The sequence below is a fragment of the Haliaeetus albicilla genome, chromosome 11, assembly GCF_947461875.1.
Source record: "Haliaeetus albicilla chromosome 11, bHalAlb1.1, whole genome shotgun sequence".
NCBI lineage: Eukaryota > Metazoa > Chordata > Aves > Accipitriformes > Accipitridae > Haliaeetus > Haliaeetus albicilla.
In genome coordinates, this window is record NC_091493.1 from 41010334 (window position 1) to 41033709 (window position 23376).

Here is a 23376-nt window from a genome sequence, read left to right on the forward strand (position 1 = left end):
CTAGAAACCGGTCTCTTTATAGCATCTAAACTGTTTGTCCATCATCTGCTGAGTCCTGTTTATTTATAGTGTAGGAAGGACAGGTATTAATATTGATAGCCTGGGTTTAGCGTGTCAATAATCTGAGTTTTCCTTAACCTTGCAAAGAGAGGAACAGAGGTCCCAGTCACATGCAGGTTGACATTATTTAATGTGTCATTGTTTAAACTTGGGCATTTTGCTTCTTGTTTTAACACTGAGGTTCGGTGAAATGTTATTGCTGTGTTCAGTGTGTAGGTATAGTTTTGACAAAGTGGATCTTTATAGTAAGTGGAAATACATAGCTTTTCTATTTATATTTTTTGATTGAACGCACACTGTACCACTCTATAGTCTTAAGGTTTTTTGTTTACATATATGTATGTATACAAATACGTATGAAAATATATATATTTAAGGATGTATGTGTATATGTGTATGTATATATATCTTAAGATTTTATCAGTTGTGCTACTAGCAGCTCATAATTCTAAAGCAATTTCTAAAGTAAGAGATCATTTAGTACTAGTGAAACCTTTATACCATACACTGTTTTCCATAGGTAACTACTTATTGCTATAAATTCATTTCAGCAATTTGGAGAGGGGAAGGATTGTTTGGGGTTTTTTGTGTTTTCAGTACTTCCTGCATAGTCTGTTACAGAGGCAAATGGCCATGTACCAGAAATTGGCTACAAAATGTGGAATTGGTGTAAAGAGAATAGGGGGATTAATTTTTGTTCTGACAGTGAAAAGCCAGAAGAGTTTGCTTCTTAATTGCTTGGAAGAGGGCCAACAATGAAGGGTCAGGCTTGCAAAGAGCTCTGTGGTTGATGGCTTGAGAACTTGTGATGTGGTGGTCGCTCTAGTTGTGCGGCACAATGGCAGGTAAGGATCACTGTGAACGGAGAGGGAGACTAGTTAGAAACATGGTTAATTTTTGAAAGTAGGTCAACTGAGGAGAAATGGTGTTTTCAGTATGCAGTACGTGCAGCAAGGGTGTGGGTTTTGTTCTAATGTTTTGTGTCTGTTGAGGATTTGGGATTAGCCATCATCCTGTTCTTTACCAAAATGGAATCTTTTCATAACCTTTTAAAGAAAGGTGAATATAAAAATAGATGTGTCTAGAAGCAGGTTAGTAATGCGATTTCAAAGGCTGGGATAAATCTGTAGAAAGTTTTGGGTTTTTTGTTGGGTTTTTTTTTTTTTTTTAATCAAAGAAGGTAAATCATGATCTTTATACACTAGCAGAAAAACTGTTTCAAGGGCATCTGTTAATAAAAGATGAAATACAAATTATATATCGGGAAAACTGATTAGACTTCCTAATCACCTTCCTCCTAAGAGTAGGGGACTATTGAAAGGAATTTAAAAGGTAGCACATCAAAATCAATACAGGAAAGTAGTTTTCATCTAGTCTCCAATTGCAAACTCTGAAACTAATTGCTATCATTTACTTCAAATCTTACAATTTTCATACCTGCATAATATAATGAAATATTTGCATGGCTAGCAAGCAACAGTATGGATAAATGTTTACTTACAAATTTATGCTGAGTGGTTTGTTGGTTTTGTTACCATATGCCTAAACCCTGTGACAGATATTTGTAGCCCTTTATCTCTCTGCCCCTTGGTTAGAGATTGTTTAATGGCAATTATTTCTTTTATTGCCACCTCCAAAGGTTAATTGTGGCATGCAGTGGTGAATAAATACTGGTTGTTTTCAGGGTTCAGTCCCAAGGGCACTTATGTCAGTTTCAGCTGGAGATCCTGCAGTCTTTTCCTTTGCTCTCCTGTTCCTTCAGCTGCAATCATCCTTGCCTCTTGTCTGTTGTATACATGCTGATGCTTCTGCACAGAGTTGGTTCAGGAAGCTCAACTGGAAGAATTTTCTTTCTTTTGTTCTTCCCCCCCCCCCCCCCCCCCCCCCCCCCCCCGCCTTTGGCAGTTAGTTGAATACTCAGCTCAGGGGAAAGGCAGGTATGCCTCAACCTCAGTTTGATCAGTGCAAGCCGCAGCGCTGCTCCAAAGTAACACTGCACTGCTTTTGATATGATTCTTACTTTTGGAACCTCTGTGCAGGCATATCTCTGTTACGTATTTCAGCATTTACTGTCAACAGGTAGAACACACAGTTCCGATTCTTAAAACGATATGCCTTCTCTTTTATGATTGAAGGTCCTCAAAAGCTTAAACTGAGAAATGAGGAAGTGATTTAGAGTGCAAATAAAATTTTGTTAGGCTTTGAAACATGGCTTATATTCTGGATACTGTTGATGTAAATGAAGAAGTTGTGTTAATACAAGTTGTAATTTTGTGTTCAAGTCTTGAAACATCTTGATTTGCTTTACACATTACAGTGCTATTTTATTTCTGTTCTGTTTACAGCTGATATTATTTCAACAGTTGAATTTAATTACTCTGGTGATCTTCTTGCAACAGGAGACAAAGGTGGCAGAGTGGTTATATTTCAAAGGGAACAAGAGGTAAGTAACTTGAAAAACAAAAGTGCTGTTACTACACTGTTCTTGTGTTGCACAGTCTCACTTCATCTTTTCATGCCGTGAGGTTTAAATGGTTGGATGGTTTTCTCAGAAAACCCTAAGGTAGCCAGATTTCTAAGTATCTGCCTTGTGCTGAACTTGGTGGTTCCCCTCCCCTCCCTTCAAAAAAAAAAAAAAAAAAAAAAAAGTCCCAAAAATACAAGTGAGTTCTTTATATATGTACCTAGTATGCTCAGTATCATTTTGCAAAATTGCCTTTGGATTTTCTCCTAAACTTTACACTTGGTCATATTGATCTAAGACAAATCATAATGCTTTTGAAGATAAGGTAAGGAAAGTTTATAAAAAAGGATCCAAGTTAAGCTGCAAGGACAACAGGATAAGATGGTTCAAAAATTGAAGAATTAAGCATGAATCAAAAACATTGGGAACAGCTACTTGTGCAGAAACACTTGAGCATTTTCAGTTCAGAGGGTAGGAAGACTCTTCCTCCTACAATTACGCAGCTTTTCAGCTGGCTCTTCGCAATGGTATTCAGTTATGTGATAATGCTATGAAATATTCTGTCCATTCATCAATGCAGATATATCACTGAGCTTTTTATATCCAGAGAAATAGTGAGTATTGGAAAAGTTCACTAAAAGCTGAAAAATAATTGTTATGCCTTGTCATGTCTGGGAGAAATGTGGAATTGTCTTCTTTAAAAAGGTGATATTCCTCATGGCAATTATCCTCTCCCCTGCCACTGAAGAGCATGTTTCTCCTTTCCTTTGAAGAGCTGATGAGAATTTGAGCCTTCACCTGGATCAGAAACACCAAAATTGATCGTGGAATTTTAATTCAGCTTGTTTGTACATGAAGTATACTAATCTTTAGGTGCTGTGGTTTTTCTCAGCAGAATCCCACTTCTTTTGTTGTGTGGTTCAAGTGATGCTCAGTTAATGAACAGCTATCCAATATTTTGCATTTCATCCTCACCGTGATACTATTTATGAAACATTTTACCAAAGGTGACTTACCAGTTTTACTGAGGATTTTGAGAGCTAGTGAAATGAAAATACTATCACTGAAAAAGCTACTGAAATATTATACTACTACACCTAGACAGCTCATAGCTCATTTATCATTTAGTCTGCTGTATAGACTTAACTAAGGCACAGAGAGATCAAGGTCAAAAGTGTCCACCTGCTCAGGATCTCCGACTTTCTTGATGCTTGTTTAGAGTGGAACTATTATTGGTTGGCTTTCAGCTGTTAGTGCTCAGTTGTTCTGTAAGTCAAAACCCAGCTGTCACATCATTTCCTCGCAGTATGAAAAAAAAAAACCAAACAAACAAAAAACAAACCCCAAACAAGTCAGACTATTCACACAGGAATATTCAACTGTCTTCTTGGGACCACAGGCAGGCTGTAGGGAAGAGTTGGGTACAAGGGTCATTTCTCTTGTCATGTGCAAAACTGCAGAATTTCTGGAGTGGAGGAAAAAGTCTAAAATAAGTATATAATACTGGAACCTCAATAAAATCTTACAACAAATATTTTTAACAGTCTGGATTTTAGACTAGGTTAACTACATTAATAACAACTTAGGATAGTTATAAAATTTCCCATATACTTTAACTTGGGAAGGTGGGCTGAAATGTTGTGCGTCATGCCCTGAACTCATATGACATTATTTCAGTTCCAAACAGCTGATTATTCCAACCAAATGTGTGAGTAAAGAGTGAGACCACTGCCTAGTGCCAGAAAAGGCAGCTTGCTCAAAATGCGGGTGGCTAGGTAAGTAATGTAGATAACTATACTGAATAGTGTTAGTTGAGAGGATCCTGTCCAAAATGCTTAAAAGTTAAATGACAAGTAGGGGGTAAAATAATGTAAAGCCTCAGAATTAACTAAACTCCATACTTTTGAGACATTGCAGGAAAAAAACCTAGCTGAAATGACCTTATCAAAGTTGCCAAGTCAAGCGTGGAAGCGTAAGGAAGTGTCAGAGCAAAGGTTGCCTTTGCAGCCTTATGTTGGCCTGGTAGTCTTCAATGACGTGAGCCACTACTGTTTTTTCCACAGTAACATACTGTCAATTAGTGTGCAGGGTAGGTTTCTCCTGCACTGATTCTTGCCTACCTTTGCAAGTGAGGGATTTGCTGCTTTTCAAGTGAGTGATTTTCGATTGTGTTTTGGGGGGGTTGTGTTGGTTTTTTTTCAGAAGTTCTGGGCACTGCAGCTCTACAAGTGGGGCTGTTCTCCAAACATGAATCACTATCTAACATTAACTTATTTGAAAAGCCTGGTAACTACTTGCCTCAAATCTGATATTGCAGTCTGTGGATACTTGTGACTTTGATCTCTGTTCCTTGCTGCCGCGACCTACCAAATGAGGTTAATACAAAGCAGTCTTCTAGTTCTGTGAGGGGAAAAGTTGTTAGTGTATTTGTAATAGTCTTTGGTACATCATGATGAGCACTATAGAACAGCTTAGATGAAAATGTGGTAATTCCAGCCTTCAAGTTTTTATAATAAAAAAGTTGTCGAAGCCTAATTGTAAGTCTTGATACCACTTCTGGACACAGCATGTTTTAAAATGAGTAGGAGAAGAGCTAGATCTAATGGTCATACTTGATCTTGCTGTGCCTTCAGCAGAATGACTTTGTGCAATCATGTTTTTATAAAAAACATAATTAATTACTCCATGTCCCATGTCCTTTAACATTTGTTTCCTAGTCTGGAAACCCTGCACTATGTCCATATTGTGGTGATTAGAGGACTGAGTTTTGGAAAAGGGCAGGAAAGGAGATTAGGTGAAGTGCAGAAACTAATTACATGGAATTGGTGGTTTAGGATTTAAGACATAGCTAACTTCTCTGCTCCGATTCTGTTGAAACCGCTTGGGAGAGGTAGCGTAGCCTGGAACTCTTCCAAGCAAACACAGGAACTCCTTTGCAGACAGCGTGCCTCTTTAAAGTGCCTTGATATGCTATGTTTTATGAGTACACACGTGTCAATATATAAAGATACATTTTTAAAAAGGAAGTCCGTGTGCACTATATTGATGCTAAACTAGGTACAGTATCATAGAGTAAAAATGTAAAATTCATCAAGATCTGTTGTAAAAAGTTTACTTTCTAATTGACAATTTCTGGTCATTAGTTTGTATGTACAGTTCCTAATGAGCCGAGTAATGTCAGCTTTAAGAAATACTATGTTTCCTTGCAGAATAAAAGCCGTCCTCATTCTAGGGGAGAATATAATGTTTACAGTACCTTTCAGAGTCACGAACCTGAGTTTGACTACTTGAAAAGTCTAGAAATTGAGGAAAAAATTAATAAAATTAGGTGGTTACCACAACAGAATGCTGCTCACTTCCTGCTGTCTACAAATGGTAAGGACACTTTATTTTTGCAAAAATAACTTTTTATGTCATTTGAATATTATCTCACCTGTAATCCACTTGTGGGGGTTTTTTCTGGAGTGTTTTGGGGTTGTTTTAATGTCTTCTCCAATTACATGCAAAATGTGTTTTGATTGTAATACTTTGTAAGTTACTGATTTTTGAATGTAAAAATAATGAAGCAGCGACAGAATAGGCATAGTTAGAGCTGTGTTCTGTGGATATACTGACCATGCTATCAGTTTATGTACCCTGTCACTCTGCTTTATAGTTTTTGTATAAACTAGTTCTCAGTATGCTGAACTGTAGCAGAAGTCTGAATTTGACTTGATCATCCTAATTTTGAAATTTTAATTTTTTTGTGATCCCAGATGATTTTTTAATAAAAACATTTGAAATTGAAACACTGTGGTTACAATGCTCTCTTTGCTTTTCCAATACTAAAACATCATGTGTGTTTTGCAAAGCAACTGTTTAAAAGACAACAGTCATCTAGGAGGAGTATTTTTATACCATTTTCACTGTGTACCTTAGAATACATAAAAGCAGTGCAAAAATTACAAGTTGGAAATTACAAGTTTTTATGCACCTTTTTTTTTTCTTTTTTTTTTTTATTTCTTCCAGTATTTTAGTAGTGGTTATTAGGTATTAGGTCTGTTTCATTTTGATGCATCGTGGAGCAAGCTGTAAATATAAATGCGGAACTGTGCATGGAAAAACTTGCTCTTATTGTCAGAGGAATACACTTGTTCCTAACAGTTTGGATCACTTTTTGCCTTGTACTTAAATGACTTTATATAAGGGCTGATATCCTACCTGCTATACAAAATTTTAAAAGCAGGAATGACTTCTGTCTACTGGACTTTGAAATTACAATAGTCTTACTTTGATATAAGTCTTACTAAACTTAAAGCAGTCTTTAAACCATGTCATCTTAAATGCTTTAAAGATATGCAGTAGTTTGGGGAGGAGAGGTTTGTTTCCAATTAGCTAAGGATCTCACCCTTGGTGTATACTGACTTTCTGCACTTGGAAAGACTCCCCCTAGTAAGACCTGGGAAGTACATGGCTTTGGATGTGGAGCCCTAAAATACAGGGGCAAGTCCTGTTCTCACTTACCACCCTTGGCTGTCTCTTAGCAGACACCTGGGATAAACTTGGATTTCCTTAAGGTAGGTAGTATATGTAATTCATAGGTTTGTTGGGGTTTTTTCCCTAGCATTTCTCTCTTAAAAATAATTTAGATAGTCATACAGGGCTTATTGGTGAATTTTGGTAATTGGTGTGTGAAACTTCCCTTGTGAAGGGTCATTTTGGTGAATGGTAGGCATAGGGCCTTACTGTTCAGGCAGAAACTTGTATTTTATTCAAACTGAACATTACATTGGAGTTAAAATGGAATCCATCTTTTTTTCCTCTCCATTTACTGATATTTTGATGTATTTCCCATCTGCACCCTCCAAGTGCATGTGGCTGGTGTATTTTTTGTTTGTTTTTCACATATCAATTCTGCTAAACAATATAGCTGAAGGCAGAGTACTTGAAGGATATGTAGGGAGGGCTGTACTCCCTATTACGTTGTTGTTTAAAGGACTCCATCAGGATCCTTTCTGTTGCAAGCAGCGGAAACCTAGATAGATAAATAATATCCACTCTGCTGACTCCATTATTTAGTGATTTTATTTTGAATTTAATTCATTCTCAAGCATGTGAATTTTTGGTTTTAGATAAAACTATTAAATTATGGAAAATAAGTGAAAGGGATAAAAGAGCCGAAGGTTATAATTTAAAAGATGAAGATGGAAGACTTAGGGATCCTTTCAGAATCACAGCACTACGGGTATGTTTCTGCTCTTTGACTTCAAATATCTTTTTGCATGTACTTCTCTACCTTTGTACTACCAAAGTTGTCAACTGAAATGTGTAGATTAAAAATGATGTTTTGGTCAGGGTCATTGAAATCTTATAAAAAAAATGGAGACACATCATTACATATCTATATACTATTAAATAAGGTTCCTCTGGAAAACTTGAGGCAAACTTTCATGATTATACTATCATATTATTAGCTTCCCAATAGTTTGTTGATTTTTTTTTTTTTTTTTTTTCTTGGAACATCTTAGCATATTTAAAATGGATTTGAAATTTAAACTTTTTAAAATTTTTTTGTTAGAGACAGCCTTCATCCACCTCAGTATATTCAAATTGTAGAATAAGATACACTGATTTATTGACAGCAATAAAATGTAACAAACTGTTGTTATTCAAGCCTGAAAATACAGCATTTTGGAGTATCTCTGGCTGGAGCTGCACTAGTCTATACTTAATTCATAGAAGCATGGACTCATCCTGCTGTGTTCTTAAAATAGTCTAACGTCTTCATGCAACGTGAAGAAAAGTGCAGGGAACACATTTATTTCAAAGACCCATAACATACTGACTTCTCTTCCTGGCTGTGACTAGTCAGTAGAGGATAATGCTGTAGTGTCTGTGCCGGTCACTAGTAAGGAGTAGTAGGTGCCCAGATTAACCTTTATATCCTCCCTGAGTGCTGCTTTTTGAAACTGGCAGGTAGGGTCCTTCTGTTTGGCTTAAAGCACATGTCATTGTGAATTTAGGAAGAATTTGGCTTTGTATCGATAATGGTTTTTTTTTCCCTCAGTATTGCTCATATTTATTTAACTTGTTTGGCCTTTTTTCTAAGAGCAAGACTAAAAAATTTAAACAAGGTGCTGGTTATTCTATGGTTATTCTAAGTAGAAGGTGGTTTTGTTAGAGGCAAATTCTGAGCATTTGGAAAACCTGATATGTGCTTGAATAGTCTTGACATTTTTCCACTTGCGTAGGGATGTAGTAGGAGGGTTAGTGCTCCAAACATGGGATCATTTAAAGCAGGAGCTCAAGAAATGAAATCATGTGGGGCTGGGGTTTTTCTTGGGGTTTTATGTTGTTGTTAACCATAAATAGGAATCAAACTGAGGCTCTCACTACTTTCAAAGCCAATGCCACTCCTGACACTTGTAGGGACTATACAGTTGTGGGTTTTTGTTGGGGTTTTTTTTGCCTTGCTTTTGCTTAAATTGAATATTGAACTGAAGCTTTAGGTATACATAAGCCTAATGCATAATCATGTTGGGAAAGGATAGCCACTTCCTCTGCAAAGTGTCTTTCTATTCAGCGTGTGGGAACCAAGATCTGATTGAGTATTCTAGTGAAAATATCTAAAACCAAGGAAATTAATTATGATACAATGCCTTAGCCCAGTGGCTGGAAGTAGGTATGGATGAAATTTTGGGTTCTACAACCTTGCCTTTATGTAGCAGTAGACTACCCGTCTGGGAACATGGAGAGTCCAGAATACGGCCTAACGGTTTTACAAGGTATGGGCTATATCACTGAAGGAGTACATTAGCATCTTCTTTAAACACTGTAATATATTTAGGAATTGTCAAGCTGAATGGGGGGAAGCAACAAAAAGCAAGAAGCGCTCTCTTAAAAGTTAGTCTTCTAAATTTGCTGCTTTTCTGGGAAAGGAAGGTTGGGCTGAGCTGCAGAGCTTGCCAGGCACTACATCTTACAAGAAGAGATGATGGAATGAACCAAGTCTGAGCAACAGTTGGCAGAAGGGGAAAAAACCTTGCCTAGAGTTACCTCCATATGTTAAAATGATCAGGTTTTAGAAATCTAGAGTGTGTGTACCTTGGGCTTTTATGGGTTTTGTTTGCATATTTTGTTACAGAAATAGAATCCCCATTTGTTTATAAAGGAGTAGACATGAAGGAGAAGCAGCACTTTAGAGCTGCATCCCTGTGCATAGTGAGCATGGCATTTCTAAGTACCATACGTGATAATTGACATTAATGTATTTTTGATTTCACAACCAGGCTAGGAGCACTCATGTGGTAAGATAGGAAAATTGCCTAATAAAAAGTAATAGATTAATTTTAATCATTACAGTTTGATGTAAACAGACTGTGAGATACAAACATGGTGAGAGCAATTACAGAGCTCTTGGATTAATTTGTTTCTTGTTCCAGGAAGGGAGATTATCTTGGACACTGTCATAACTTTTTTTCTTGGTTGGATAATGTAAGTTAGTGTTCTGTTGAATTGTATGTACTGGAACAGCATAGGACGTCCTTGGGCAACCTTAAACTATTCACTTGCTGGTCAGTGAGAAAGAGCTAGAGGGAAGCTTAGCCCACTTGACCCTGACAAACCATGTCACACTTTAGATCATGTAGTTGTGGAAACAGGGCATCCATGTGTTCCTAAAATTGTACTGACTGTTCAGTTAAACAAATGTAAAGATTTCTTTGCAAACTGTTCTTGCCAATTTCACAAGCACCCCTCTCAGATATGGGGGTCATTTTTAAGTGCTTGTTTCAAATTAACATAATCTTCAAATATCATTATAATCGTACACCATTTTTGTGTTGGATGAAGTACAAAGCTGCTGTATTTGACAGGTAACTTCTGCAGAAGTCAGTGTCTGAGGTTTTGTGTTGGTAGTGTGCAAACTCAGCATTCATAGGCTATTTTATTACTTTTCTTGCTCAGTGGTTTTGAAAATGTTCAGTCACTAAATCAAAACAGAAATGTGTGGTATGCAATTAATTAATATCTTCTGAATCAGAAACCAGTTTTATGCCAAAATTGACTGTTTGTTTTCATGTTTCAGGTGCCAATATTGAAACCCATGGACCTAATGGTAGAAGCAAGTCCCAGAAGGATATTTGCAAATGCACATACTTATCACATAAACTCTATTTCAGTAAATAGTGATCATGAAACATACCTTTCTGCAGATGACCTAAGAATTAACCTATGGCATTTAGAAATCACAGATAGAAGTTTTAGTATCCTTTTTTTGTTCTCTGTGAACACTGGGGCACATCCAAGTTGTGTATGCTTAAGAGAATCACTTTAGTTTTACTAATTAGAGTAGGTGTTTAAATCTAGGGATTAAAATACAGGATTTTAAAATCTGGAGGTTTAATACAGTGAAAGCAGGCCTTAGGATGCTCTCATACATTCTTGAGGGCAAGCATTCTTTCAATGGAAAACTGCCAGTAGAAATATCATAGATTGATTTCTAAAGAGAAATTGAGGAATTTGGGGAGCATCCTTTATTTGTGGAGTTCAGTCAACTTAAGAGTTGAAAAATTTGAGAAGTAGATCCCTTGTTACTGTAGATACTTCTTTCCAAAGTTTAAGGTCTCTTAACTGCCTAAATGACACTTCTCTTAAAGAAAACAAATGTCCATTTTTTTTAATGTCAAATGATATCATTAACTGCAGAAATAATTTTCAAATCTTTTTGCAAGCCTGTGTATCCAAAACTAGTAGTATGTCCTAAATTGGCAAATCTGCAGTAAAATAAAAGTTGCAGAAATACTGAATATTAAATAGGACATATGCAAGTTTTCTAAAGCTTTAGGTAAATAGATGAAGTATATTCAGTGTTCAGTAGGAAGCATTAAGAAGGAGGCTTGAGAGGAGTCTGAAATTATCTCTAGCATCTGTTAAAGTTGATCTGTAAAAATTATTGGGTTTTTTTTTTAATCTACTCAGGTCACTTTAGTTTGTGTAGATTGCACACAGTGGAAATTAAGATCTTGCCCTAGTTTTCTACATGGTATTTTTAACATTTTTCAATAATTATCTGCTAGAAGTGATTTGAATGTGAAATGTTACATGCCTTTACAAAAACCTTCCCAGATATTGTAGATATTAAGCCTGCTAACATGGAGGAGCTGACAGAAGTGATTACTGCTGCAGAGTTCCACCCTCATCACTGTAATGTGTTTGTCTATAGTAGTAGCAAAGGAACTATTCGACTCTGTGACATGCGTTCTTCAGCCCTCTGTGATAGGCATTCAAAATGTAAGTTAGGACATGTCCTTGGTTTATGGGTGTCTTGCTTTGTTTTCATGCAAGATAGAGTGTATAGGTGTTCTGCTTATTGGTAAAGAGCATACAAGGTAAGGGGTGGTAGTTTTGTAGAATGGAACATTTTAATTGTCTTGTTCTAGGCCCTCAACAAGCAGAAGTGTAGCATGAGACAATTGACGATCTGACTCTGCTCCTGTTTACCCATTTATGCATCATAAACTGATGGGAACAAGTGCTTTTGGCACCAGTGAGACCTGTCTTCTGTCCAGACTCAGTCTTGGTGCTTCTCAAAGGTATCTGCTTATCAAATGCCAGTTTAGGGCAGTTTATTCACCTTTGTGCATTAGAAACTGGGCTGATGCTGCCAGAATCCATTTACTTCGTGACCATTTGCAGCTCCTAGGATAGAATTAATTCTTAAGAATATGCGCTGCGTTTGAAGCGAGTTTGCAGGGGTGAAAGGTGAATGCTCGTTGGTCTGCTGAGCCACGTAAACTTACGTAGGTGAGGAAAGCTTTTCTGTTGAAGTCATAAGGATAACTGCCTGTGCCTTGCACGCAGCCTCTTGTTTCTTGTTCGCTACTGTAATAGTTGTGGTTTATTAGTATTACTAGCCCTGTGGGGTGATATACCATACTGATATTTGCAGGTAAGCTTTCTATAGTGCAGATGAGGTTTTCTTGTTGGTGGAAGGAAATATTTGTGCAATGGGAAATGTAGAATGCTAAGCCGCTTCATCTATTTGACTTTGTGTTGCATTAAATTACTTAGAAGCACTTTATTTTTTAACTGCTTGTGACTGAATAACATCCTGTTAAAAGGGGTCTATTCAAAAATGAAATAAATAGTTCTGGGTAGCTTGTGTCATGAAACATCGATTTCAAAGATTGACTCTTCAATTTAAATAATGCATTTCTTTATCTGCTTTCTAAAACCATACGAATTGCATTTCAAGTGTAGATACTAATACTTTATTTCAGCAGGTTGTGTTGTACAACTTTTGTTCAGATCTAAAGAAAATTATGTTGTACAGTAGTCTCAAAATGCCTGGGTCATGCATTAAGATACTGTGTTTGGGATGTTGATGTTTTCATCTGCTCTTGTTCAACATGATTTGTAGATCAGTTGCAATGTTTACCATACCCATGGGTTGTTTTTTAGGTTTTTTTCTCTGATTCATCCCTAAGACCTGTGAATTGTAGTTTGCTGATGCTATGCTCTGGCTGAGACTGTTGGCGATAGTCATCAGATTGCTAGATGCCTAAGAGCATAACATTGTTTAAAAAGAGGTTATTTCTAAAAAGTATTTAAGAGCAACTTTCTTTAAAAAGAAACTAGTGTATGGATTTAAAACTTTCCAGGTATTGAAAACTGTTCAAAGCTGTAAGACTTGGTGTTGGTTTCATTTGTAATCGTGTCTTCTATCTACAGTTTTTGAAGAACCTGAAGATCCTAGCAGCAGATCGTTTTTTTCAGAAATAATATCATCGATATCTGATGTAAAATTCAGTCACAGTGGTCGATACATGATGACAAGAGACTACCTTTCTGTTAAAGTGTGGGATCTCAATATGGAAAACAGGCCTGTAGAGACATATCAAGTATGGTGTTCAAGTTTTCTTAAATATCCCTCCTTTCCCCTTTTCTTCTTTTTCTTTATATCTAATACCAATTTAAATGTTCCAAACAGGTTCATGAGTATCTTCGAAGCAAGCTTTGTTCCCTTTATGAAAATGACTGCATCTTTGACAAATTTGAGTGCTGCTGGAACGGTTCTGATAGGTAAGTTGGAGGGTTTATTTTGGTTTGGTTTTTTGTTTTTCCTTCAGCATTAAGAATTGGGTTTCCAGTATTGAAAGCCATAAACAGTACTTAACTTTAAGGATGTAATTAGCCGCATTCAAATCAACTGGGTTTGTTGGGGTGGTTTTGTGTGTGTGTTTGTTTTTTTGAAAAAAGAAGACTTCATTCTTCAATCCTCCACCCTCCAGTTGCAGAAGTGGAATATGCTTTTGTGTGTCAGTTTGCTTCTAATATGAATTGTTGTTGAAGTTTTATATAGTCAAGACTGGCCATTTCAAGCCATGAAAATGTGACTCAGTTTCATTTTTAAAGTGTATATAAGAAATGCATTGTGTCTTATAAATCGAATCTTCTTTCCATGTTTTCTGTAGGCTAAAGAAGATAAAACTGTGTTAGATAATCACTCATATTTGTTGCAAACAGTAGAAATAATGTCTTGCCTCCAGGTTGTCAAGCATTATAATCAGATAGCAAAGCTACATATATTGGCACAAATGTTGCATATTTCCTGTCACTAGTGATGGTAATATTAGGTACCTGTTAAAATGCTTTCAGAAACCATGGATAAGATTGTGGCAGATCTGGATCTTACATCTGCATGCTTTATCTTGGCTTGCCTTGGGGATTCTTTTTCTTTTGTGGAAGGCTTGTGAAGATATCTGAAATACCTAAAACAGTGACTTGTCTGATACCAAATGCTTGCAAACTGTTCAATGAAAAGGTATCAGTTTTGATTTGATGGTAACGGGATCAGCCTGTGAAACAAGCTTTGGCCTAAGTCTATCAAATATTGGAAGAAGAAAAGATCCATCACATAGTTCAGATGGGGACAGTGATCAGGGAAGTCAAATCTTATAAGCTGTCCACAGGAGTCAGCAAAGGAAGTGAAACCTACCTACATTGCTATTGCAATGATAGTTGAGTTTGCATGTACTGCTACATGCCACTTGCATACTAATTTAAGTAAACAATATTAAAGAAAATTGGTTACTCTAAATACCAGGTTGCAAGTGGCTGAGGTTGCAATTGGCTTTGAGTTATTGAGAAGAGAAATACTGTGTCCGTCAGTTTACCAAAAAAAATTGCTAGCAATATTTACAGTATCTAACATAAAATGCATAAAAGAAGTGGTGTATGTTTTTCACTAAGCTAAAACGCAAAGAAACTGACCCTTATTTCTATGTGGTTTGTTTTTTTTCTTTTCAAGCAACCCCAGTCAGTCTTTTTTGGAGGACAGGGGGAGGGAGAATCGGTCAAAGCAAGGTCATCTCATTTGAACATATTATAAGAACATAAGTTGTCATGGAAGTTGTGATGGTCACCTCCCTTTGAAAAAGAAAAAAATATTTCACTCAGTGCATTTCCTAGGACAATCTGAGTGGTATATGTTGTGGTAATAGTATCTCATTCTCCTCCTAGTCATTAATTTTTTAATGCCACAAAGACAATGCGTATCAGCAAATAAGACGACAAGGGTGAGGTGCCTGTAATTTTAACAATCTGTGGGACTTCTGCCTTGTGGGAAGCGGCTTTTCAGTTTCAAGTGGTAGAGATAAGTGTTCAATATGGAAAATGACGACCAATTTGGCCTCACTTTCAGGCATATTTTTTGAGAGCTACAGACAAGCTGTTCTTTGGAAGTTAGATACATGAAAGCATTTTCAGATGCAAATTTTTCTCTGCCTTGTTCAAAAGCAAATTTGATACTGTACAGAAACTCTGAATTGTTTCTGCAGGGCTGCATCAGACATTTGCACAAGGGGCTTCTTTTACTGATTCAAGACAAATTTTTGTAATTAATCCATTGGCATGCTCATGGTCAACACGTGCACAGGGCAAAGGAAGGCACTTTCATTTGTGGTAATGAAGCAGTTTACAATGGCTTTGCTTCCACCATGACTTTTGTTGCCGCAGGATAAAAGGATAGAGTAGCAACGGGAAAACCCGCTTTGCTCACATTAAGATGAACAAAGCATAAGACTGCTGCTGAGTGCTGGTGGCAGGAGGTGGGAACCAGGGGAAGAGAAAGTGGTGGAGTGGAAGCAGCGCTGAAGTCCAAATGGAATTGAGCAAAGGTATACATCAGAGAGGAAGAGAGTGTAATGCCGCATACTGGTCGTGAAGTTGGTCTGATAGTCAGCTTGTGCGTAAGAGGGATAAGGTGGGGGTTGAATACTATTTCTGGAAACCTAGTAAGATTTGCCTTTCTTCTGCTTTTAAACAGTGCTATCATGACTGGATCTTACAACAACTTCTTTAGAATGTTTGACCGAAACACGCGACGGGATATCACTCTAGAAGCATCCAGGGAGAGCAGCAAACCTCGTGCCATCTTAAAGCCACGTAAAGTGTGTACAGGTGGTAAAAGAAAGAAGGATGAAATAAGCGTTGACAGTCTGGACTTCAACAAGAAGATTCTTCATACAGCATGGCATCCCATGGAGAACATCATTGCTGTAGCTGCCACCAATAATTTGTATATATTCCAGGACAAAATTAACTAAAGATGACTTACTTGAGGACAGAGTCGTCGTCTTGCATAGTTAAGCTCATTTGTTTATCTGTAAAAGAGAAGGCCTTGTTGTCCTACCAGTGAAGAACATTGATGCACTTACTTCCCTTTAGATAAAGGAGAGGATCTGGCCTGGTTTTTGAGTTCATGGTGTAGTTCTGCCTTCGGTGGGGGTAGGGAACGTCAGTCACAATTTTCTGGGAGAAACCCTCTAGAGGCAGAATTGATGGACAGTGCTCAAAAGGCCAATACTCAAAACAAATGTATTTATTTAAGTCTGAGCCTTCCTTTCCAGTTTATAGACCAAAAATTTAACACCCAAGAAGAAAAATTGTCATAAAAATGTAATTTCTATCTCTTGCGCTCTTTCTCTGCTGTAATATTTGGGCCTTTCAAAACATATATTGTGCTTAATGCCTGTAAACATTCCTCCTCTGGCCTGTATCTAGGCTTAGGTGTTTTTACCTTTGAGCACTTAGGTAGGTCTTGAGTTGGGTTCGTAGACAGGTTTCCATGAATATTTACTCACCAACTGTATCTATAACCACACCTTCTGGTGTAAACCACTTAATAAAATAACAAACTATAAAAACTGTTTTTAAATCTGAAGGTATGTATTCAGTCTTTTTATTTTTTTATTGCATGTACTGAGATTGTGCAAAATAATCCTGATGGGCAGATTTGACAATGTTTGCCCCAAAACATTGATTTTTGGCAGACTAATACAAACTTTTTTGTGTAGTATTTCAAATTCTAAATTTAGAGTTTCCATGAAATTGTCATTTAGTTTAAGTTGCACTGGTTTTCTTGTAACACTATTTGTGTACCAAGTAGGAGATTGAAAAGGTTAGTATAAAGACATCCACAGCCTTAATAGAAAGTGACCACCTTGCACAGAAGGGAAAACAAAACACTGAACAGATTTTCTTCTTTGAAGATAAAAATTCAGTTTATCTGATGCCTCTCAATGTTAGATAGAGACATACCTTACGTGCATTATGTTTTTTAACCTTTTTAGTATTTGTCATGAAGATATAGTTTATTTTAAATATTTGGCATAATATATTGTATTTCAGATTGCAGTTCAAGCCAGCAAAAAAAACCAAACCTTTCTTAATTATGCCAAGCAGCAACGCAGCTTAATAGACTTGGGCACGTTCCGACTTTAACATGAAGATGTAGGAAAACACTGAGGCCACGAGCTGGTGTTAACTGCGGTTGTTGTAACTCTGTTCTTGCTAACTTTTTTTTTTTTTAAGCCTTAGGTACTTTTTTTTCCTTCCCCCCCTCCTCCTCCAAAGAGGCCTAAAATGCATCAACCTTCTCTTCAACCCTAGACTAGCCTGGGTGAGAAACTGTTCCTGAAGCTGTTGCAGCACATTTTAGTAGCATCAAGTAGCTAGACGTTACACTCTATGAAATGTGCCTGCAAATTAGAAATTCTTGCTGAAAAACAAGATCCCCTGAGCTTCCCAGAGGCAATACAGAAGTGTGGTTTACACTCCATTTTTCTTAAAATGAAGGTGTATTATGATTATGGAATCAGATCTGCATATATAAGAGCAAAATGTCTCTATTCTTACCCTCCCGATCAATGTCCATAGAGTGCCACTCTTGTTCACAGTAAGCTAGTAAGTACAACTAACTTTGAGGTTCTACAAATAAAGTTTAAATTAAAAAAAAAAAAACCTTATACTGTATATTGGTTGTGACACTATTTGAAAATCTTGAAATGTGGAACTTCTGGGTCACTAAAGCGTTAGATTTGACCTTGTTCCTAAAATACATAATAGAGCTAATACAATGGGATTGTACATACTTGTTCAATTATTTTGACCAAAAAGTTTAATAAATTTTAAATGTTTACCTGGACTTGCTCTGTGTATTTTGACAACTTTTTCTTCCGTTTGTTAGGTAATTGGCCAAATGAGCCAACCTGAAGATTGTTTGTATTTCCATTTTAAATGATTAGTTTTTGAATGGTCATACCTCTAACTCAGAAAGTTGTCTGTTCATATTCAGTGAATATATTAGTGCTGTCTATTTTTGATCTATTTTTTCAGCAAATGTAAGTGGAATATGAGTAAAAAGAAAAAGGATATGATGAAATCTTCTATTATATAAAACATGATTTGCTTGTACCACTTTCAATTAAATAGTTTTTGATGATTCATGAAATTTTTATCATTTCATTTTATCTAAACCCAGATTTTATTGTCAATTCGATAAAATTACTGTTTTTTCAGATACTTGCCCCAAACCATCCTTGACTTCTGGGACCAGTTCAAGAGCATTGCGCTACTCGCACATGCAATACCCCGAATGGTTGACTTCCAGGAGATTGAGCGTCTTGTCGGTAACACGTGGCAGGGATCTTGTGTTAGAGATGCAGCACGGGGCTTCCACATGTGAAAAACCCCTATGGGTGCCTTCTGACAGGCTGTGTGGGCTATGTGCAACACACAGATACCCTGTTCTGCAAGTATTTCCTAGCAGCAAGGTAACTGCAGGCCTCAGCTGTTTTTGAGGAAGTAACTGAGGAGAGCAGAAGTTGTCTGTACTAGAAATTAGAGGTAAGATTTTTTTGAAACGTGTTTTTAAAGTCACTTCCTTTGGTACAATGAATCCTTAATGCCCCGTTAACTAGGGCTGAAGCAGGCGCTGCGTATGGGAGGCAGTTTCTGTAAACTTGAGGGAGAGTTTTGTATGTAATCCTTGCTTCACAGAGCTTGTGCATGTGTTTTAAATCAGCGTAGTTGTTCAGTGAGCAGAAAGTGGGCATCTGTGGTAACTGTAATCACCGGTTACAGGATGAAAAAGTGTTGGGAGAAGATGAACCGCCCTCTCAAAGGTCTGCTGCTTCCTCTCGGGGATGGGTTTGGAAATTGCAGGAATGGGATTTAAGATTAAACTCTGAATTCCATTGTCATTTTACGCTGAGCACAAACACACAGATTGAGAGAGTCAGACTTCCTCATGGAAATGCCGAGTGACTCCAGAAAAAACATGTCGGGAAAGTGAAGTAAAGTAAGAAATGGGGGGGGGTGTATAAATACAGCCCTGGGGGCTCTGCTGAGGGCTGGGGGCTTTGGCACTGACGCACAGCAGTTTCTGAAGAGCGGGACCTGGAATCGGCGCATCCGGGGATCAGCTCCTGCCCCTGTGCCGGTGGCTGTCGATGTGCCGGGACTGAGGGTGGTGAGGGGTGGTGCGTGTGGCTGAAGGACAGCTGAAACACATTTTACAACCTGATGAAATAAAATGTGCTTCCTTAGAGTTCAGGCACTTAATTTGTCCTTCTAATTTCCTGGGGAGAGGAAATCAGGAGGGGGTGAGGGAGCTCTCCAGCCCTTGCCCAGGCTCCCTCCCCGCGGTTGGAGAACAGTGACGTTTGTGACTGTGAGCCACGCAGGGCATGGTTCTGTGTGGTCTGTGATCTCTCCTGTGAGGTGGCCATCCTCCAGACTAATCTGGTGTTTCATGTGTTACGTGCTAGAACGCTATTTTTAGGCTCCAAAGTCAGAAATTGTTTCTGTCGAGCTTTTGACCAAAGGTCTTTGTTCTGTACCCTGCCCAAAGGCTGTATCTAGAAATGAAGTCACCTTTCAGACTCCCTGGCAGGCATGCAAGGACTTTCCCATGGAACTGCCTGGTCCTGGAATTACAGAAGGGGGGTGAGCAATATTTTCCTATGCCCATGATTACCCCTGCATCACCAAATAAAACCTGGCGTGGTGGGTTTGGGGTTTTTTTTCTCTCTCAAACTGTTTCCAGGTCCTGGCTGTTGGAGCAGTTCTGGCAGCAGCTCTCTGGAGGCCAGTGTTTGGGTTGGGGGACGATCCCCCAACTCCACAGATGGGACCTGGGAAGATGAGCAAGCGTTGTCTCGTGAGCAGGAATTAATAACCCAGCAGCCACCGGGTATCCAGCTGTGCTGATGGCCTGCAGCCAGGAGCAGGAACCCCAGATGTCCGAATTCACAACATGTACTTGAGGTGAACGTTTAGGGAATTAAAATGCAGTGAGGTGGCTGCTGCCGGATCCCTCCCCTCGCAGACGGCATGGGAGCCAGCAAGGGGTTTACGCTGAGGGGTGAGGGGGGAAAGGGAGGGCCAGTCTTGCATCTGCTCAGCATGATGCAAATTTGTTCATCAGCTGTAGATAAAATACTTGGGGGTTTGTTGTCCTGTTCTTTGCATCCAGGGTTTGTGAAGGGCAGAAAGGGCCCCGTGCTCACCAGGCCGGGTAAGAGGAATGAGCCTGACTCTTCCCTGCTCCAAGTGATGGTGATGTGGTGTCTGAGCCGCTCCAAAGAGCGAGCTGTAACTCGGAGCAAACGCCCGTGCGGCTTTTCGTTGATGCTGAGCGCTGGGCAGCATGTGGACACGCAGGTGGCTCTGGCCATTGGTGTCCCATTAACTCACTTTTGATGTAAAGGTCTTTTCCTGCCTTACACCAAATTTGATCCAAACTCTGGTGGTGCTTACAAAACTGGTGGTAAGAAGCTATGTTAAGCCTTGATGAGTATGAACTTCACAGGCTCATTTGAGCAGACAAGCATCTGCGTGTGGCTGAGCTGCTAACGGGGGAACAGCTGAAGGTCCCCTGGGGTCTGGCTGCTGGGGGACACTTGGGAGGAGGCAGCTCTTGCGCTGCGGAGCTCTCCCTGGGCTGGGGGTCTGTGCCACTCCAGGTGGTGTTCATAAGTGGCTCCTGGAAGGAAACCTCCACCTCCGTGCAAACTGCGGGGTGTGAGGAGTCTGCAGAGAACAGAAACTGGTTTTGCAGCAAATGCCCTTGTGATGGGCATCCAACCAGGGTCAACCCACCACAGCCCTCTGTTGCAGCATCCTTGAAAGCTTCAGTCTGAGAGCTCAGCTTCTCTCTTTACCTTTGCTGGCTCTTGATGGAGGCCCTTGTACGTTGAGCTTACCCAGACACTGGCCCTCCTCGCAGCCTCCTTTGTGGTTATAAATAGCGTGTGCGATGCATCCCACGTGTCCCAGAGCTGTCAGCTTGGCCTCTGACTCTGCTCGTTGCTGCTGAGGATTACTTTCCGCTAGTAGAGCAAAGCATGCTGAAATGCAAAGCTTTAAACCCAGGTAGAGAAAATGCTTTAAGACTGCAACGAACTGATTGCTGCTCTGGAGCAAGAACAGGTTTCTGCTGCAAGCCTTGAGAGCCTTTGGTGATACCTACATGGGACTCTAGAAAATGCTGGGATCCGTAACAATTCTCTCGTGACTTTCTTTTCCTATTTGGTAAGTTTTTAATACCACAGTTTCACTGACCATTTTTCTTGTGCAAAAGCACACAAGCCCTCGGTGTGCCCTGAGCTGGCTGCTGCTGTCATGAGCCTGCTAAGCCTGAAAGCAGTCAGACCATGACGAGCTCAGCTTTGAATAGGGCTGGCTGCCTCCTGCAAGCCTGTGCCCCTGCTGAAGCTCTGCTGTGCCAGCCCAGGCTTCCTACCCTGTGCCTGTGGCTGGTGTCCTCCTGTCTGTCCTTCGGGCTAGGTCTGCCCGCAGTGGGGAGGTGACCCTGGCAAAGGGGACCCTCCCTGGGGAAGGTGGAGGGAGCTGCAGACACCTTGGGTCCACAGCTGGAAGCACAACTGGGAATGAGGTTTGTTAAATGAGTTATGACGAGTTATATTCATTCGTGTGTCTCTAAAAAGATAAAGCTCCTTGGACTGGAGCTGTGCTGTACGTAAAATGGTACTTATTTATGCTGTGACCTCTTATTTTTTTAAAGAAAATAAGTTTAGTTGCAAAATTGACTGAATTTTCCATTTCCCCTGGTATGAAGTGTGAGGATCAAACAGCTTGAAGTCTTCAGTGCAGATTTTGTCAATATCTAGCATATTAAGGCAGTACTGGGCCATTTCTTTCAGCATTTGTATTTCTTTTGGACTAGTTGTCCACTGCTTCCATGGCTTTAGCAAAGCCTGTGCACTTTAAAGCTGTTTTAAAAAATTGATAACTGTGAAATTTGCATGAGGCATCTATTACAGAAATCAATGTTGAAGACACAAAGGCAAAAGGCTGACATTTGACCACAGAAAACTGATGTAGCTCTGTAAGAATGCCTTGACCAATAATTGGATAATGATGTCCAATAGTTTAAATGCACCATGATGACTAGGGTTTGGGGTTTTTTTAATTAACTTTGCTTCTTTCCATCATGTTAAAAATAATTATTACATATACAGTGGTTCAGCTTGGATCAGGGCAGCCTAAGAAGTTGCTGCCATAAGCACAAACCTCTGATACAGATGTTGACTGTCTGATGTTCTTCTAGGTGTTTCACACATTGTTTTTTCTGAAATGGGTAATCATCACCTTGGGCATGTCATAGAAATATGGTGGAGAGTGGGTTGAATGTGGTTTTCTGAATGATGATCCTAAAAATGTGGATAAACAGAGTGCTAATGGCTGTATGATACTTGGGTAGTGGAGCGCTGACTACCCAAGTACAGCGTTAGCACCCCTGAGTACACCTTGCTGCTGCGTTCTTGATGAAATATAGAGAATCACAGTCCAGATTATCCACAGAACAAGTATCTATATTTATTACCTTCAACTTTGTGATAACTGAAAATGGACAAACTATTTCTGCTTGATAGCTTTAGAAAAATTATCGTGCACCTACACATGCACTCTGAAAAAGCTGCTGAAACTATATTCATCCCCTGCAAGATCAGGGACGGAGGATCAGTTCCTCAGAGATGATTATGCATGTAATTCTAATTAAAACCAATGTAAATTAAGAATGAGTAAGGATGAAATGTGTAACTACCTCTAAAACCCTTGTTCATTGTGCCTAAGCTGAAAAAGTTGACCGTCTGCAAAGGTCTGCGGAACAAGAGACTGAGATGACTTTTCTGCTGCCTTCCTTCTCCCCGTTCCTGTCTCGCACTGTTTGCTTTCGCTTGCTCCAGTTTGACCACAGCAATTTTGGTGAACGTCCAACAACAAGTGAGGGGTTTTCTGGGCTGTGATGACCTGCTGGGCAGGGTACCATACTGCGCAAGACCGATGTTGTAAAGGCTGATCTACCCCTCTGCATGATACCCATGGGCGTGATCCCAAGGGATGGTGGAACTGATGGAATAATAATGATAGGGGACACTATAACATAAATCACTTCTCATTTCAAAGCAAAGCAGCAATGTAAATTAGAAATGTTTTCTCAGCAGCTATGAGAGGTAATAGATATACCACTTGTCAAGGTGCTGGTAATGATAAATATGCAAATA

The 23376-nt window shown here is 39.1% G+C and overlaps 1 protein-coding gene across 1 annotated transcript in view; it reads left to right on the top strand.

The window, feature by feature from the left end:
- Positions 1-17990, top strand: part of PPP2R2D (protein phosphatase 2 regulatory subunit Bdelta) — a 31486-nt gene extending 13496 nt beyond the window's left edge. The window contains exons 3-10 of the mRNA XM_069797265.1: positions 2406-2503; positions 5734-5899; positions 7636-7748; positions 10590-10767; positions 11630-11794; positions 13235-13404; positions 13494-13585; positions 15831-17990. Coding sequence (XP_069653366.1) covers positions 2406-2503; positions 5734-5899; positions 7636-7748; positions 10590-10767; positions 11630-11794; positions 13235-13404; positions 13494-13585; positions 15831-16110 — 1262 coding nt within the window. The 3' untranslated portion in view covers positions 16111-17990. The remainder of the gene's footprint in view (positions 1-2405; positions 2504-5733; positions 5900-7635; positions 7749-10589; positions 10768-11629; positions 11795-13234; positions 13405-13493; positions 13586-15830) is intronic.
- Positions 17991-23376: the final 5386 nt, after the last annotated feature.